This window comes from Oncorhynchus masou, chromosome 27 (genome assembly GCF_036934945.1).
Source record: "Oncorhynchus masou masou isolate Uvic2021 chromosome 27, UVic_Omas_1.1, whole genome shotgun sequence".
Lineage (NCBI taxonomy): Eukaryota > Metazoa > Chordata > Actinopteri > Salmoniformes > Salmonidae > Oncorhynchus > Oncorhynchus masou.
Window position 1 is genome coordinate 31,583,217 of NC_088238.1, and position 19,239 is coordinate 31,602,455.

At 44.6% G+C, this 19,239-nt stretch overlaps 3 protein-coding genes across 4 annotated transcripts; 2 read left to right on the plus strand and 1 right to left on the minus strand.

The window, feature by feature from the left end:
* The first annotated feature begins 639 nt into the window (after positions 1-639).
* Positions 640-6,560, plus strand: LOC135515331 (suppressor APC domain-containing protein 1-like). Its single transcript, XM_064939010.1, has 4 exons — positions 640-955; positions 2,404-2,571; positions 5,929-6,093; positions 6,271-6,560. The coding sequence occupies exons 1-4, from the start codon at positions 854-856 to the stop codon at positions 6,364-6,366; spliced, it is 531 nt and encodes a 176-aa protein (XP_064795082.1). The 5' UTR covers positions 640-853; the 3' UTR covers positions 6,367-6,560.
* A 2,164-nt stretch (positions 6,561-8,724) lies between these two features.
* On the minus strand, positions 8,725-10,567 carry LOC135515332 (achaete-scute homolog 3-like). Its single transcript, XM_064939011.1, has 2 exons — positions 10,447-10,567; positions 8,725-10,183 (listed from the first exon to the last, which is right to left on the minus strand). Exons 1-2 carry the CDS (start codon positions 10,476-10,478, stop codon positions 9,637-9,639), a joined length of 579 nt encoding a protein of 192 aa, XP_064795083.1. The 5' UTR covers positions 10,479-10,567; the 3' UTR covers positions 8,725-9,636.
* Positions 10,568-10,961: 394 nt separating this feature from the next.
* Positions 10,962-18,826, plus strand: LOC135516001 (PR domain zinc finger protein 4-like). 2 transcript variants are annotated; one of them, XM_064939935.1, is made up of 11 exons: positions 10,962-11,012; positions 11,695-11,751; positions 11,869-11,984; positions 12,092-12,280; positions 12,423-13,157; positions 13,385-13,534; positions 15,038-15,156; positions 15,296-15,381; positions 15,480-16,042; positions 18,064-18,232; positions 18,493-18,826. In XM_064939935.1, exons 3-11 carry the CDS (start codon positions 11,870-11,872, stop codon positions 18,824-18,826), a joined length of 2,460 nt encoding a protein of 819 aa, XP_064796007.1. In that variant the 5' UTR covers positions 10,962-11,012; positions 11,695-11,751; position 11,869. The 2 variants fall into 2 exon arrangements, with proteins under 2 accessions (XP_064796007.1, XP_064796008.1); XM_064939936.1 differs by lacking the exon at positions 11,695-11,751 and having other exon boundaries at positions 10,987-11,012.
* The last annotated feature ends 413 nt before the right edge of the window (positions 18,827-19,239 follow it).

Below are 19,239 nucleotides of genomic sequence, written 5' to 3' on the forward strand. Positions count from 1 at the left end.
TCCAAATAGAACCGTTTTGGGTTCCATGTAGAACCCTTTCCAGAGAGGGTACTACATGAAATGATTCTACCTGGAACCAAAAAAGGTTCTCCTATAGGGACAGCCAAAGAGCCCGTTTGTCACCCTTTTTTTCTAAGAGTGCAGAATCATGTAAGCCTAAACCTTTTCGTCAGTCTCGTTTGACAGCAGTCAATGACCTAAGCGTACTGTATGTACCTTATGGTACTTTGCATTGTGTGATCTCTATGCTCAAGTGAAGTCACATTCCATGACATGTTAGAACAGAACAAATGCGAAACTGCTTGCCTGAAACCAGGGATAACTCCTCACGGCATGGCTACACCCATTCAGTCTGTACTCCTCTGTTTCGATAGGGGATGTTTTTGATGCAGGGGAAGAGGCTGCTATCTCCATGCCTGTGTCACCCCCCCCCCCGTCAAAAAAATACCCCAGGCTCACTTTTCCAATTCCTGTTTTCTGTCGCTGCCATCGTTTTTTTCCATTGCCTTGTTCAGTCCCCTCTGGTGGATCTGTCAATAAGCCAGTCATGACAATGACACGTGGAATTGTTCATTACCTTGCCCCAGGGCACTATATAGTTCACTACCCATGCCTCTTTTCCACTCTTGTTCACACCCTCTCTCTCTCTCGGATTCTCTCTATTTGTTCCTGTCCTGTTCAGACGAAGCCTGCTGTGTTCCCTAGCTGTCTGTACTGCTGTTTAGCGAGAAGTAGAGCTGTGTAGGATTGAGCAGGACAACGTGTGACCACGTAGAACAGTCTAGGGCTGTGTGTAGGGCTGTATCAGCAGGGCACAAGGGCTGTGTTGGGCTGGCAGAGGTAGGGCTCTCCCATGGCCTACCCTCAGTGCCCAGCCCCTGGGTCCTACACCATGGTCATCATCCCTCTCCGGAGCAGCCTCTACAGTCTTGACGCCCTACGCTTCTACCTATGGGTGAGACCTGTGTGTGTGTGTGTGTGTGTGTGTGTGTGTGTGTGTGTGTGTGTGTGTGTGTGTGTGTGTGTGTGTGTGTGTGTGTGTGTGTGTGTGTGTGTGTGTGTGTGTGTGTGTGTGTGTGTGTGTGTGTGTGTGCCCGAGTGTGTGTTGATACTTATCAGGGGCTTCAGTTTGACAGATTCATAGGTAAAATATGCTGGCGTGAGTGCACACCGTGTCTCTGTCTGACTGACTGACTTATTGCACCATACAGTATGTTCTGCATATTACCAAAGTGAGCGTATCAAGACAGGAAGGCAGGCGTGTGCATTTCACATGGTCTTATTTCAACGAGGATTATGTAGAGAACTGCAGCTGCGATTATAGATAGCCAGTGTCTGTTTGACATGAAATGAGAGAGGGAGTTACAATGAGGCAATCAATTACAAGCGTCATAGACACAAGCTATTGTATTGAGTTTGTATTGAGTAACACCAGCCAATAGTATCAAATCAAATCAAATGTATTTATATAGCCCTTCTTACATCAGCTGATATCTCAAAGTGCTGTACAGAAACCCAGCCTAAAACCTCAAACAGCAAGCAATGCAGGTGTAGAAGCACGGTGGCTAGGAAAAACTCCCAAGAAAGGCCATAACCTAGGAAGAAACCTAGAGAGGAACCAGGCTATGTGGGGTGGCCAGTCCTCTTCTGGCTGTGCCGGGTGGAGATAATAACAGAACATGGCCAAGATGTTCAAATGTTCATAAATGACCAGCATGGTCAACTAATAATAATAATCACAGGCAGAACAGTTGAAACTGGAGCAGCAGCACGGCCAGGTGGACTGGGGACAGCAAGGAGTCATCATGCCAGGTAGTCCTGAGGCATGGTCCTAGGGCTCAGGTCCTCCAAGAGAGAGAAAGAAAGAGAGAATTAGAGAGAGCATACTTAAATTCACACAGGACACCGGATAGGACAGGAGAAGTACTCCAGATATAACAAACTGACCCTAGCCCCCCGACACATAAACTACTGCAGCATGAATACTAGTACACCCCAGGTTCTATCTGGATCTTCATTACACACATAAGGCTACACTCTTACATTTTTGTCATTGCATAAAATTACTCTATTCACTCCTTGTTTCATGAGGTAGTTCTAGTGTCATGGATACAGATCCATGTTATGTCTTCGAAAGGCAGAGCAGCAGGACTCCATTGCAAACAGCCACCCCGATGACAAATTCCCACATGTTTAGTCCAGCTCCTCACAGCTTCCTGGCAAAAGCCTCAAGATAGTATTACAGTCACACAGTAGTAGGCGACTCATCTACACTTTATTTCCATATCCAACACAACATACTTGTAGCTCTACCAACTTCCCTTTCCAACACAAATCTCCTATATGGAAAATAAAGCTAATTGAATTTGAATGTTGCCTAAATCTCATTTCTTGTTGTCTCAGATTAAGAGGCTAAAGAACTTGGAGAGGGAGCAGGACTCTCTGTGGACCGGGCTGCAGGTTCTGGAGCGAGCCCGAATATGGTACCGTCATAGACTGGAGAACAACAGATCAAGGCAGGCTAATGTGCGCACCGGGGCTGGAGCTAGGGCAATGGTGTGGGGAGGAGAGGTGAGTTACTACAGTGAGATTGTTTTACACATATAGACAGAGATACAGAACTTCGCAAATTGTTCTCCATATTGGCACCAAACAATGAAACGAGCAGTCTAACTAAAATTTTAAATGGGAATTTTATGCCTTGGAAACTCAAGCTGAGCTTGCATATTCTGTATATACAGTTTAAGTTGGAAGTTTACATACACTTAGGTTGGAGTCATTAAAACTCGTTTATCAACCACTCCACAAATTTCTTGTTAAATCAAATCAAATGTATTTATAAAGCCCTTCTTACATCAGCTGATATCTCAAAGTGCTGTACAGAAACCCAGCCTAAAACCCCAAACAGCAAGCAATGCAGGTGTAGAAGCACGGTGGCTAGGAAAAACTCCCTAGAAAGGCCAGAACCTAGGAAGAAACCTAGAGACGAACCAGGCTATGAGGGGTGGCCGGTCCTCTCCTGGCTATGCCGGGTGGAGATTATAACAGAACATGGCCAAGATGTTCAAATGTTCATAGATGACCAGCATGGTCAACTAATAATAATAATCACAGTGGTTGTCGAGGGTGCAACAGGTCAGCACCTTAGGAGTAAATGTCAGTTGGCTTTTCATAACCGATCATTCAGAGTATCTCTTACCACTCCTGCTGTCTCTAGAGAGTTGAAAACAGCAGTTCTGGGACAGGTAGCACATCCGGTGAACAGGTCAGTGTTCTATAGACGCAGGCAGAACAGTTGAAACTGGAGCAGCAGCACGATCTGGTGGACTGGGGACAGCAAGGAGTCATCAGGCCAGGTAGTCCTGAGGCATGGTCCTAGGGCCCAGGTCCTCTGAGAGAGAGAAAGAAAGAATTAGAGTGTCCTTAAATTCACACAGGACACCAGATAAGACAGGTGAAATACTCAAGGTATAACAGACTGACCCTAGCCCCCCGACAAATAAACTACTGCAGCATAAATACTGGAGGCTGAGACAGGAGGGGTTGGGAGACACTGTGGCCCCGTCCGACGATACCCCCGGACAGGGCCAAACAGGCAGGATATAACCCCACCCACTTTGCCAAAGCACAGCCCCCACACCACTAGAGGGATATCTTCAACCACCAATTTACCATCCTGAGACAAGGCCGAGTATAGCCCACAAAGATCTCTGCCACGGCACAACCCAAGGGGGGACGCCAACCCAGACAGGAAGATCACGTCAGTGACTCAACCCACTCAAGTGACGCACCCCTCCTAGGGACGGCATGGAAGAGCACTAGTAAGCCAGTGACTCAGCCCCTGTAATAGGGTTAGAGGCAGAGAATCTCAGTGGAGAGAGGGGAACCGGCCAGGCAGAGACAGCAAGGGCGGTTCGTTGCTCCAGTGCCTTTCCGTTCCCCTTCACACTCCTGGGTCAGACTTCACTCAATCATATGACCCACTGAAGAGATGAGTCTTCAATAAAGACTTAAAAGTTGAGACCGAGTGCGTCTCTCACATGGGTAGACACACCATTCCATAAATATGGAGCTCTATAGGAGAAAGCCCTACCTCCAGCTGTTTGCTTAGAAATTCTAGGGACAGTTTGGAGGCCTGCGTCTTGTGACTGTAGCGTATGTGTAGGTATGTACGGCAGGACCAAATCAGAATGATAGGAAGGAGCAAGCCCATGTAATGCTTTGTAGGTTAGCAGTAAAACCTTAAAAATCAGCCCTTGCCTTAACAGGAATCCCGTGTAGAGAGGCTAGCACTGGAGTAATATGATCAAATATTTTGGTTCTAGTCCAGATTCTAGCAGCCATGTTTAGCACTAACTGAAGTTTATTTAGTGCTTTATCCGGGTAGCCGGGAAGTAGAGCATTGCAGTAGTCTAACCTAGAAGTGACAAAAGCATGGATACATTTTTCTGCATCATTTTTTAACAGAAAGTCTGATTTTTGTTACGTAGATGGACAAAAGCTGCCCTTGAAACAGTCTTGATATGTTTGTCAAAAGAGAGAGAGAGATAGTATTGGCAATCAGTTTGGACATCTACTTCATGCATGACAAAAGTTATTTTTCCAACAATTGTTTACAGACAGATTATTTAACTTACAATTCACTGTATCACATTTCCAGTGGGTCAGAAGTTTACATACACAAGTTGACTGTGCATTTAAACAACTTGGAACATTTCTGAAAATTATGTCATGGCTTTAGAAGCTTCTTATAGGCTAATTGACATCATTTGAGTCAATTGGAGGCATACCTGTGGATGTATTTCAAGGCCTACCTTCAAACTCAGTGCCTCTTTGCTTGACATCATGGGAAATTCAAAAGAAATCAGCCAACACCTCAGAAAAACAATTGTAGACCTCCACAAGTCTGGTTCATCCTTGCGAGCAATTTCCAAACGCCTGAAGGTACCACGTTCATCTGTTCAAACAGTATTATGCAGTATTAACACCATGGGACCATGCAACCATCATACCTCTCAGGAAGGAGACGCATTCTGTCTCCTAGAGATGAACGTAATTTGGTGCAAAAAGTGCAAAGTGATGAAACAAAAACAGAATTGTTTGGCCATAATGACCATCGTTATGTTTGGAGGAAAAAGAGGGAGGCTTGCAAGCCGAAGAACACCATCCCAACTGTTAAGCACGGAGGTGGCATCATCATGTTGTGGGTGTGCTTTGCTGCAGGAGGGACTGGTGCACTTCACAAAATAGATGGCATCATGAGGTAGGAAAATTATTTGGATATATTGAAACAACATTTCAAGACATCAGTCAGGAAGTTAAAGCTTGGTCGCAAATGGGTCTTCCAGATGGACAATGACCCCAAGCATACTTCCAAAGTTGTGGCAAAATGGCTTAAAGACAGCAAAGTCAAGGTATTGGAGTGGCCATCACAATGCCCTGACCTCAATCCCATAGAAAATATGTGGGCAGACCTGAAAAAGCATGTGCGAGCAAGGAGGCCTACAAACCTGACTCAGTTACACCAGCTCTGTCAGGAGGAATGGGCCACAATTCACCCAACTTATTGTGGGAAGCTTGAGGAAGCCTACCCAAAACATTTGACCCAAGTTAAACAATTTAAAGGCAATGCTAGCAAATACTAATTGAGTGTATGTAAACTTCTGGCCCACAGTGAATGTGATGAAAGAAATAGAAGCTGAATAAAATCATTTTCTCTACTATTATTCTGACATTTCACATTCTTAAAATAAAGTGGTGATCCTAACTGACCTAAGACAGTGAATCTTTACTAGGATTAAATGTCAGGAACTTAAATGTATTTGGCTAAGGTGTATGTAAACGTCCGACTTCAACTGTATATGTCTTTACAAGCTAACAAGTGTCGTTAAACCGTACATTCGATAATAAACTTATCCCTCTGTACAGGGGATGTCATCGTGCCTCCTGCGTTCTCAGATCCAGAGGGTGAATGGATCTCTGGGTAGTCTGATGATTGAGCCTAGCGTAACCAGCTGTCCATCCTCTCGGAAGAGGGGCGGGGTCGAGGTATCAGACAATGAGCTACGGTGGCAGAACACGGTACTGGTTCAGGTGAGAGAGAACCCCTTTAGTGTCTTTATCCTTGATCTCCAACCCTGGTTTTGGAGAGCTAACGGGTGTGCTGGCTTGTTTATTTCACAGCCTAGCACTAAAGCATCCTCCTTCAGTTCTTTTGATTCATGTGAGTGGGTAGATTAGGTCAATTTTTCCTGTGTTTTATTTTGGCAGGTGGTGAGCGAGAAGAATTTTCAAATCTCCCTGTTGGAGCTGGAGAGAGACCGCCTTTTGCAAGAGCTGAGTGTGCATCTAGGTGTGGAAGTGTAGTGGGCATCCTGACTGAGTTATTTGAGTTTGTACATTGCTATCAAGCCCATTTCACTTTTATCCCACATGAGCGCACACACGCGACTGAACACCACTTCATAACTCTTCAACTAAAGTTATTCCAATCTTTGTCCGGATTTCATTGTCTCTCATCACTGTAAATATGCTTGTAAAATAATAATTCAATATACTGTATGTACAAAGACTGAGTGTGTTATTGTCTTGTTTTCTTCAGTCCTGTTGGCTGAATAACCAGACTGACATGTAGGATCATTACCTCAGGCTCGTCCTCAAATTCCAAACCTATACGCAAATGCCAAGTGGTCTTAGTTTAATTATGTTTGTCTGTCATGTACCGCCTGTGAAACACAGAGCAACACCAAACATCCCCAGAAGGGGGCAGTAAACCCTCAGCTATGGTGAAAGGTGAAGGTGAATTCAGCATGCATATGCTGCAGTTCAAAATCTACAATCAGAACATAAGCAGAGACAAACTATAATATTTAGATGATTGTCAAGTTATATATATATATTTTTTTAAAGAGATTGAAAAGGTGTCTCCAAGTACACTGCAATCTGATACACCAACTCCTTGTGCAGTAGATTTGTCTCCGGGAAGTAGCTAGTACCCTGCCAGCACCCTGTACCCTCTCTGTCAACGTTCATCATAGTTCACATTTCCGCCCCAAGCCTGTGAGGTTTCTGTCGATACACGTTACCAATCCTCCACTGGTGGTCCCGCACTGATGTTGCCTCAGCTGATAAGACTTATCTATCCTCTCTATCACTGACACATGGCTGGCTCGCACACACACACACACACACCTTGCGAGGATAAACACACTAAGGCAGCCATGCCCTGCACTCAATCTATTTGCACAAACACTATCAGACTAAATATCATTCCCCTATTCCATTCAGTATAGTGTGGCTGTATGCTGGCGTTTATGGGCTATCATGAACAGGAGCTTTGGGAATGTTACTTTGCGATTACTAGTGCAGTCTATCACATGGCAGCAGGCCTATTTATCAAACGTTCTATTTCTTCCTTATGTTTTCTCCCTACTCCTGTTTTCATTGTTCTCGCCATCTTCTGGAGACGTGGACCATTCTTGTTGTGGGGGATTGTCATCAGAGAGAATGGCGGTATCATTGTCCCCCAGAGAGTGTTTATCCTGTACCTATACTGGCCCAAGTGTCTCTGCTCACTTTTTTGTCCCAGAGAAGTGATGTTGCCACTGTTTGTCTGTGTTTGGAATTATACATAGGACTTACACCAAGGACTTATAGTAATCCCAAACAGAGAGCGAGAGAGGCAGGGCACGGGGATGGACATACCCAAGTACTGCACGTTTAGCGGGGCACATATCATGTGCTATCGTTGGCCAAAGCTTTCAGATTATGACGACTGCCTGAAACTCGCATTTGAAAAGCAGCTATTGGACTGAGAGAGGAGGCTTTGCTCAGTCAGCCAGGCCAAGGAAAGTTGAATGCTACTGAATTGTCACATCAACACATCAAATACAGTATGTTGCACACACTGTATTTGTAAAGTGCACATTTCTTTGGCCCGAACAATAATGATAAAATTGCATTCGTAAACGCAACCACGTACAGACCCTTTGTAACAAGACAAAAAGGAAACATCCATTATGGAAGATGCTTTCAAATAAGTAGGTCCCTGTTCCCTCTCTACAGACCGACACTGAACCATCAAGAACATGGTACCAGCACTGAGCTAATTATTGGTTCGAATTCACACTGCAGAGCCAAACAACCTTTTATTGAGGATGTCATGCTTCTATGACACTTGACAATCTTTCTTCCTTGCCAGCATGGTTCATTGACTTTCAACTCTGCTGGTCTCCCACTCAACCTATCCTGTACCCAACCTGTTGTGATGTTTTCTTTTTCTTTTTTTCTGTGTTTTTCCTAGAGCTGTATTGATTTGTATCTATGGTTTTTCCTATGAAGGAGAATTAGGATATACGTGCACCCACTCCCCTGCAGGTCTGTAGTGGTGTGAAATGTAAACAGATACATAGTTTGGTGGCTTCCTCTCGGGTGCTGCGGGTTTTTAATGCATTCCACAGACTATTAGGACGGAGAACTTCCTGCACACCCTCAGATGGCACCCTCAGATGGTTACTAGCTTTGAAGTACTCAGGAAGTCTAATAGACTTCACTGGGGGTCTAAATTAATCTATAACATCTCCAAGATGTTTTTATCTCCAAGATGTATTACAGTAAAACAGTAGTGTTGTGTTTGCATCAACAAAGTCCTGTGTATTTTCTTTTCATGGCTGCCTGGTAGATAATGGATGTGTTTGTTTATGACAACTCGATAATGGTGTCCATTTTATTAACAAAGGGATACTGAAAATACTGTACATCCTATTTTAATACTCATTGTAATACAGTGTCCCAAAAGGGCGCCATACAAAGAAAAGAAGTGTCGCTTTTCATCACTGCCAAAGATTATGCTAAAATGTATTAAAAAGTGTCCAAAGTTTCAATCATCCACACATAATAAAGTGTGATAGATATTAACCTATTAGTCAGAGTGTAGAGTGTAAACAGACATGAGACACACACTTCCGATGGATACACCACTCCAGGCTCTCCTGTCATCAAGGCATTGATGTTCAGGCCTACTCTCCCCTGGACTGAGTTCAAATGCTGAAAGGATGGATGACTCAAATCCACTTGCTTTCAGTCCATCACATCCGTGTCAAATAGCTAAGGATGTAATATTATTAATTTGCTCTAAGAAAAAAGTTTGGGGACCCCCCCCCCCCAATCATTTTACTGGCACACTGAGTCACTGACACAACTGAAAATGTCATAAGGAATGTAGACCTACACAATTATATCTCTAGTGGCCTGTTTTCGAGTGTGATGCGATGACACTGTACATGAACAAGGAAGTGCAAAGCACGTACTGTACCTATGCAAAATATATTTGGGTTAAGGTCATTCTAAGTCTCACACTGGTTTACAAAGGCAAACCAAAATACCCTAATGCCCGGGACTCCATGAGAGAAACATTGTGCAACTTTTAACCTGATTTAGCATCTGATAGCAGGCTTTACAGATGCACTGTCTTGTTGCTTTTTGTCAAAATCAAGTAATATAAATGTTCATTGAAATTAATGATAGAGTACACAGTTCATTCATATATAACTTTCATGTCATTTCTTTTTTTTTACCAAACTTCAACAAGGGTAGCCTAAAGTGATAGGAAATCAAGTTTATTCGTTTTACAGAGTTCTAGAAACTCAACTCTCCACTGTCGCTGTTCTTTGACTCGCCGTCGCTGTAGCATTCTGTCATCTTTGGCACGGGCGCACGGCTGCGCATCTCTCCAGCTGACATTTCAACTATCCCACCACCACTGGACACGTTGACATCTAACAGACTCTGCAAGTGTTTTATGTAGTATATTGCAGCACGCAGTGTCTCCACTTTGCTGAGCCTTTTGTCCTCGAACTCTTGGGGAAGATGCTCCCGGAGCCGTGCGTAACCCTCGTTTACACAGCGCACCCGTTGCCGTTCCCTTTCGTTCCTTTTTCGAATGAACGCTGGTTCGAATGAATAGTCATATACACCGATGTGCCTGCGGAATGGGAAATATGAGAGACTCCCTGCGAATCTCTGACCGTACACAGGATCCAGGTAGGTTGTCGTGTTCAGGGGAAAGGGAAGTCCAAGCGTGTCCTTGTAATGCGCTATCTGGTGATTCATGGAGAGACCGAGCGCTATGGGCTGGACATATGGGATGCGCTCATATAATCCCTTCTTCTGTTCCGACATCTCTCTGCAAAGAAAAAAAATATTTAGGGTTGAATTATACTTATGATATAGGCTATTCATTATAACACAATACTATTAGATTAGCCTGTAATCATGAAATGTATGAAGCTCATCCAACCCATGGTTGTATTGGAAACTAGGCTATTTCTAACTTTCATGCGTCTTAATTTTGTTTTTAAAAGCATTCGAAATTACAGTGTAAAATCCATGGCACAGACAAGAACATTTCCATTAATTCCACAATTGAATTCATGACCTGAGCTTTACCTTCTCACAGAGTCTTCATAATCATCTCTCATCGTGCGTTGTCGCCTTTCCCCGTTTATGTTTGTCTATTAAAGTATGCAGCTAAAATTGTAACCTGTTCGAAAGCAAGTTGTCGCATCCCCATTCCCTCTGTCTGTGACAATCTCTAGTTTTTGTTGGTTATCATGCCAGGTGGGTGTGATCCTATTCTGGGCGGGGAGAAAGGGATAGCAACACTTTCTCTCAAAACAAAACTACAGTATGCTATGTATATGAGTAGACATGTATTACTGAACAAAATTGAATAATTGGGGATATACTTTTGACAGCAACATGATAGGGATAGTGGGGACAACGGGAGATATTTATTGAATAAGCATCTAAGTCAATTCGCTTAAGTTACGTTTACAAAGTTGTTGAACTGTGTAGCCTAAAAAAACTTTTTGTTAGGGTCCGTGATAAAAGAAAAGAAAACAGAGAGGCTTTGGCAAATGACCTCAGATCAGATGTTTGTCCTGCAGCGCTGCATCTTGCTTGCGCATGCTCAGTGTGTCACGCTGTCATGGACCCGGAGAGGAAGCTTTTTGGTATGTTAGCTTTTGTTTTCTTAAAATGTTCACTTACTGTATGCTAAAAAAATGTATATCTATTGCATGAATATATAACATCACAGCATTGTCTTTGAATCGTCAACTTGAGCTATACGCTCAAATAGGCATCGTAAGGTTTGTTAGATCAAATTGTTAGTTTTTCTTGATTCTCGTCAACTAGCTAACGTTACTGTTAGCTAGCTATTCTTAGCAAGCTAGATGGATAAATAGCCAGCTAACTACAATGCCAATTGTATTCATGTGGCTAAAAGGTGCAATATGCAGAAATCGTTTCTCATTTTCCTAATAGTTTGCCTAATTTAAGTTTGTGTCTAAACAAACAATGGATAGTGTAGATAATACTTTTTTTCATTAAACCAATCATTATTTTGTATTGAAGCTGGTGTACAAAACCGAAAGATTAAAAAAACAACCTTCTTACATTTGCTTTCAACGAGAAAGACTGATCTATAAGTCACATTTCAGGTCGCCCACAAAGTTAGCTTACATATTGCATACTTTGTTGATAGGGTCTCAGGTCAGTGGCTCTGATTTGGTCTGTAACATGTTCTATGAAAGAGATATCTTGCTGTTAGATAGCTAACTCATGCATTGTGTCATATTTTGCAACATATTTTGGTGAATGTGACAATTGATGATTGATCTCTATCCTCTCCAGCCGGCAGAATGCACACATTTCACACTATCTTGGATGAGCACACACTACCGAAGTCAGGTATCCAAACACTGTGATAGACTTTCCACACACATTTCCGTTTTTTTTTTGTCAGCCTCAAATGGGATATTACACAGTTTTTTCTAACACCTTTGACTTTTGTTGATTCCTCTCCAGAATGAATGACATGAACCTCAGCCCTGTTGGGATGGACCAGTTAAGTGTGCCCTCTGTGAGTGCCAGTCATATGGGTCTACCCACCTCCCCAACACACAACCCCATCACTACAACAGGTAAAACACATTCACTTATCTGGTTAAACTATATTTTCTTAATTTGTTTACATATTTATTGCAAATATAGTTGTTGATACAATGATCAATACATACATTTTCTTCAGGCATGTCTGTGGCTATACCCAGCCTGGGGCCCTCTCTTGGGTCTCTGCCCTCTGCTCTGTCACTCATGCTGCCAATGGGTCCTCTTGGTGACAGAGGGGTCATGTGTGGCCTTCCAGAGAGGAACTACTCATTACCTCCTCCCCCCTACCCACACTTGGAGAGTAGCTACTTCAGACACATACTGCCAGGTAGGACGAAGCACTTCTCTTCACCACAGTATGTAATCTCCATTGTATCTCTCATGGATATCTTAAGGATTCATGATATTACACCATGACACCTTAGCTGATCTATTTGTACGTGAATTGGACATGATTTCTCTTTCTCAAGGTATCCTGTCTTACCTGGCAGACCGGCCTCCCCCTCAGTACATTCACCCCAGCAGTCTAAACATGGATGGGACTCTCTCTGTGTCCAGCCAGAACCCCTCAGGGCTGGACCCTTACAATGGTCCTGGAGGGCCTCTGGAACAAGGCCTGGTGTCCCTGGACTCCCGTCAGGTTGGTGGCCAGGGAGACCTCCACCAGGGTGGGGGCCACGAGGTGCAGCTGGACTCCACAGGGCTGAACATGGAGTCCCGGGTCAGCAGCCCCATGTCCCCAGACAGGATGGGAGAGGACCTGGCCAACATGGAGGGGGTGGTGGGGGCTGAGAACCAGCAGCAACTGGGAGGGAGAGGCCAGAACCATGAGGGCCTGGGAAGAGTTGAGTCCTCTGGGGGCGTGATGCCCCTGCACGGGCCTGGCCTGGAGCTTCCTGTGGGGATGGAGCCAGATCACCTAGGGGGCCGGGTGGGGAACTCAGGGGGAGGCGGTCTGGGGGAGTCTTTACACAGCTCAGGGGAGCTGAACTCTGGGGTGGTGAGTGTGGTTCTCAACCAGTCCCAGCTGGAGCCTGTGTCCCTCCATGGTCATTCGGGCATGGGCCTAGAGTCGGTGAACGTGTCCCCCATCACGGCAGAGGTGTCCCTAGGGCCAGAGAACAGCCTGTTGCTGGTCAACTCCACCCTGCAGCTGGAGGACTCCACCTCCAACAAGGAGAACATGGTCACTGCCTTCACCATCTGTGAGTAAGAGGGAAGTGTGGCGGACATTTAGCTTTTGTGTTTACTTGTGCTGAGTTATTGCTGGGCCCGGTGGCTCATTTTGGTCTGTAAGGGAAATTTGAGCTTAGTAATGTATGAAGCTACACTAGCTTACTGTTGTTCTGTTCTCTTGATCCATTGGAAGCCTTTGAACTTCTGATCTGTATATCTTTGTCCTAACTTGTTGTTATACTGTGTTGGAGAACAGGGTGTACGCTGTGTGAGCGGTCGTATCCCTCCGACTGCCCAGAGCACGGCCCAGTCACCTTTATCCCAGACACGCCCATCCAGAGCAGAGCCCGTCTGTCTCTGCCTCGCCCGCTCTGCCTCCGCATCTCTGTAGCTGATCAGCCTTTAGGTATGGAAACCGCCGTGGAGATGCAAGCCTCAATTAATTGGGGCATGGATTCTTACAAGGTGTCAAGTGTTCCTCAGGAATGCTGGCCTGTGTGGACTCCAATGCTTCCCACAGTTTTTTCAAGTTGGCTGGATGTCCTTTGGGTGGTGGACCATTCTTCATACACACCTTTAAACTGTTGAGTGTGAAAACTCCAGTAGCGTTGCAGTTATAGACACAGACTGGTGTGCCTGGCACCTACTACCATACCCCGTTCAAAGGTACAAATATTTTATCTTGCCCATTTACCCTCTGAATGGCGCACACACACACAATCCATGTCTCAAGGCTTAACAATCATTCTTTAACCTGTCTCCTCCCCTTCATCTACACTGGTTGAAGGGGATTTAACAAGCGGCATCAATTTCACTTGGTCAGTCTGTCATGGAAAGAGCAGGTGTTCAAAATGTATTGATCTGGGCATTTCCATGTAAAAGGAGCCATGAGCACCAACATGTGAAGTTCATAGGAGCATTTAAAATTGGGTGTCAAATGAAAGCCAAGAGTCCATATTTTTGTTTTTTACATTAAGACATATATACATTTTTCAACTATGTTCCTTCCTAAAAAAATTGAATAAGCAAAGGTTTTGATTTCTGGTTAAACAGATGGAAAATGGCTCTTAGAAACCCTCTACCAGGAAAAAGTCTTAAAAGGTATTATAAATAGATAAAAAGACAATAATATTGAAGACCCCTGTCAACTAATATCGAAACTTCTATTTTGTTTTGGGGACATTTTCCTGCCTTGAAATTACGTTACCAAAAATGCAAATCTTTTACGATATTATCTAATTTCTCTCCCTAATGAGGAGAGAAGATAATGAAAGTTCACAGAAGTAACAAGTAAAGGTCGACCTATCAATTAGTGTTTTTACTGATATTTTGTTTAGGAATTATTAAGTCATTTTAAATTCAAAGTGACCAAATCGGTCATTTCCGCAATTGAATTGGCTACAATGGGAAATCACAGTAGTCACAAACCACAGTTGGGTTCACGAGATTGGACAGTACAGCACAGTAAAGAAAAGTATAGCTTAGTACAGTAGACTACAGTACAGAAAAGTATAGTACAGTAGTGTCAAGTTCAGTACAGTGAACAGTAGAGCAACATGAGTTGACTACACTAATGTACTGAACTGTACTGTTCTGAACTATACTGTACTGTACTGAACTCCCCTATACATTACTGTACTCTACTGTGCTGTACTGTACTCTACTGTGTTCGCCGTACATTTTAAGTGAAACATCTGAGTCTCAGCGCAATTCCGTTACTGTGGAATTGCCTATCTATGAGATCTGCCCACTCAAAAACTACCTGTAGCTTGTTTGCCCCTCATCAAAATCTCTATGTGTGTGTGTGTGTGTGTGTGTGTGTGTGTGTGTGTGTGTGTGTGTGTGTGTGTGTGTGTGTGTGTGTGTGTGTGTGTGTGTGTGTGTGTGTGTGTGTGTCTGTGTCTCTTAGGAGTGTTTGCCCGGGACATCATACCTCCCAGGACCTGCTTTGGGCCCATGGTGGGTCAGCACTGTAGCAACGTAGACCTGCAAGACTGGCCAGACAAGGACACCCCTCAGATATGGAAGGTTTATACTATACACATCTCTTCATTTAGTTTTCAGATTACCTTATGATAGCATTTCATGGACTCGCATGCAATTCTATGTCAATTATGTGGATGAAGGAAGACACCATTCTGACCAGTAGATGGTGGTGTTGTTTCAGATGTTCCACAACAACGTGCTGGAGTTCTGTATTGTGACCACAGATGAGAATGAATGCAACTGGATGATGTTTGTCCGCAAGGCACGGTAATTATCACTTAGTGAAGCCACCTCATGCATTTTGCTCAATGTTATCTTTGATCCAAAATGGCTTCCATTCAGATCTGTGGTGTCTCTGTGAGCAGGACCAGAGAGGAGCAGAACCTGGTGGCCTACCCTGACAATGGGAAGCTGTTCTTCTGCACGTCTACTGAGATCCTCCCAGACCAGGAGCTGCTCTTCTACTACACCAGGGACTACTGCAGGCAGATGGGGGTCCCTCAGGTCCCAGAGGGCCAAATGTGCCAGTGCGGCAAAGAGTGCCAGTCCTTCGCCGAGCTCAAGTCCCACCTGAGCAGCCACAACAACCAGGACCACCCCCATTCCCACAGCCCCAGCCAGGACCACCACCAGGAACACCACCAGGAGGGCAAGCTGCCCAGCGGTACCTCCAGCTCCTCCTCATCCCCCTGGGCCTGCCACTCCCACTCTAATAACACAAATAACTCTGGCTCCAACACACACTCACACAGACACTCGCTTGAGAGGAAGTACAAGTGCAGTATGTGCTCGCGGGCGTTCACCACGTCCACTAAGCTCAACGTGCACTTCATGGGACACGTGGGGATGAAGCCACACAAGTGTGAATACTGCAGCAAGGCCTTCAGTGATCCAAGCAACCTAAGGATGCACCTCAAGATACACACAGGTAGGAGATGGGTGGCGTGGCCTGCAGCTAGGGGATTAGTGGTGTGGCCTGCAGCTAGGGGGTGGGTGGCGTGGCCTGCAGCTAGGGGGTGGGTGGCGTGGCCTGCAGCTACGGGGTGGGTGGCGTGGCCTGCAGCTAGGGGGTGGGTGGCGTGGCCTGCAGCTAGGGGGTGGGTGGCGTGGCCTGCAGCTAGGGGTGGGTGGCGTGGCCTGAGTGGCGTGGCCTGCAGCTACGGGGGTGGGTGGCGTGGCCTGCAGCTAGGGGGTGGGTGGCGTGGCCTGCAGCTAGGGGGTGGGTGACGTGGCCTGCAGCTAGGGGGTGGGTGGCGTGGCCTACACTCACACGTGCACACGTATACACATTGACATGGGACCTTTCAACATAGCAGCTTAGCATTATCTGAGTCAGTCTCAGGGGTGTTTTTAGATTAGTCAAGATATTATTAGTCGCTTTAAAAGACATGAGGGTTCTACTGTATACAGTACCAGTCAAAAGTTTTCTTTATTTTACATTGTAGAATAATAGTGAAGACATCAAAACCATGAAACAAAACATATGGAATAATAGTAACCAACAAAGTGTTCACCCTTTGCCTTGATGACAGCTTTGCACCCTCTTGGCATTCTCTCAACCAGCTTCAACTGGAATGCTTTTACAACAGTCTTGAAGGGGTTACCATATGCTGAGCACTTTTTAGCTGCTTTTCCTTCACTCTGCGGGCCAAGTCATCCCAAACCATCTCAATTGGGTTGAGGTCGGGTGATTATGGAGGCCAGGTCATCTGATGCAGCACTCCATCACTCTCCATCTTGGTCAAATAGCCTTTACACAGCCTGGAGGTGTGTTGGGTCATTGTTCTGTTAAAAAAAAATGATAGTCCCACTAAGAGCAAACCAGATGGGATGGCGTATTGCTGCAGAATGCTGATTAAGTGTGCCTTGAATTCTAAATAAATCACAGACTGTGTCACCAGAAAAGCACACATCACACATCCTCCTCCATGCTTCACGGTGGGAACCACACATGCGGAGATAATCCGTTCACCTACTCTGCGTCTCACAAAGACATGGTGGTTTGATCCAAAAATCTCAAATTTGGACTAATCAGACCCAAGGATAGATTTTGACCGGTCTAATGTCCATTGCTCGTGTTTCTTGTCCCAAGCAAGTCTTCTTATTGGTGTCCTTTTTAGTAGTGGTTTCTTTGCAGCAATTTGACCAGGAAGGCCTGATTTACGCTGTCTCCTCTGAGCAGTTGATGTTGAGATGTGTCTGTTACTTGAACTCTGTGAAGCATTTATTTGGGCTGCAATTTCTGAGGCTGGTAACTCTCATGAACTTATCCTCTGCAGCAGAGGTAATTCTGGGTCTTCCTTGAGAACCAGTTTCATCATGGCGCTTGATGGTTTTTGCAACGGCACTTGCAGAAACCTATTGGACCAGGTCCGCATTGCCGGACCTTCATGTCTTAGTAATGACGGTCTGTTGTTGCTCTTTGCTTATTTGAGCTGTTCTTGGCATTATATGGACTTTATTTTTAACCAAATAGAGCTATCTTCTGTATACCACCCCAATCTTGTCACAACACAACTGATTGGCTCAAACGCATTAAGAAGGAAAGAAATTCCACAAATGAACTTTTAACAAGGTGCACCTGTTAATTGAAGTGCATTCCAGATAACTACCTTATGAAGCTGGTTGAGAGAATGCCAAGAGTGTAGTGTGCAAAGCTGTCATCAAGGCAAAGGTTGGCTACTTAGAAGAATCTCAAATATAAAATATATTTTGATTTATTTAACACTTTTTTTTTTGTTGGTTACTACATGATTCCATATGTGTTATTTCATAGTTTTGATGTCTTCACTATTATTCTACAATGTAGAAAATAGTAAGGGGAAAAAAACCTGGAATGAGTAGATGTGTCCAAACTTTTGACTGGTTCTGTATAAGGTGATTGATTATATGGTCTACGTATGCTTCTCATATAGGTTTTACTCACTCGAACGTCATGTGCTCCCACAGGTCAGAAGAACTACAGGTGTAATGTGTGTGAGAAGTCGTTCACTCAGAAGGCCCACATGGCGTCTCATATGGTGATTCACACAGGGGCCAAGAACTTTAAGTGTGACCTGTGTGACAGGATGTTCATCAGGAAGCAGGACCTCAAGCAGCACATGTTCACACATACACAGTAAGTCAACTAAACCAAGCTATTGACATGAGTAGTATGGGAAAAAGTCTCTGCTCTAGTTAATAGCCTGTAACTAGGGCCCAAAGTTTCTACTCAGGTCACATGGCCAGGGAAAACTCCTGGACACCAGATGTAAACATACTTTATAAAATATCTGGATTTCCATCTGTCTATTTTCCTCTGTTCTTATTGGCATTTCCCCATCTATCCCTCTGCACTCCTTTCTCCACCCCTCTCCCGTCATCATTCCCAACGCACAGAGAGCGACAGATCCACTGCCCCAAGTGTGACAAACATTTCCTGAGGACCAACCACTTGAAGAAGCACATGAACTCCCATGAGGGTCGCCGGGACTACATCTGTGAGAAGTGTGAGAAGGGCTTCCTCACCAAATACCACCTCACCAGACACCTCAAGATCTGCAAAGGCCCCAAGACTGACCGAGGGGCCCAGGAGGAGGAGGAGGATGATGAAGATGATGATGATGAGGAGGAGGATGAAGAGGAAGTAGAGAGACTGATAGATCCAGATAGCAGAGAGGACTGTGGGTTAGAGGGATACGATTCTGAGAAAGCGTTGTCGCCACACAATTGACTGTGACTTCATTGTGACAATACTAGATATGTTTATTTATATTTACTTAGATTTAACTGTTAGTTTGTTTTGCCAATATCTAATTTGTTGTCAAGTTAAGGTTTCTTTTATTTTCAAATATCAGTTTAACATTGGGAACAATCAAACAAGGATGATCCAGATTGTGATTTAGAGGTACTGTATATGCATAGACTTCATGTTTTATTTCTTACATTTTCCTTGCCAGACAATGACAATATGCTGCTCTGTCATCGCTCCATACATTAGTCTGAACTGCCATCCTATAAGTCGTTTGTGCCAACGTCGAAATGATGTGATTCACGTAGGCCGGCTTTGGCCCAACCCATCGGTTTCTGGGACCAATCAGAATGTGTTTGGGTTCTCAAAGAGTCGGGGAGGAAAGCTAATCCAGA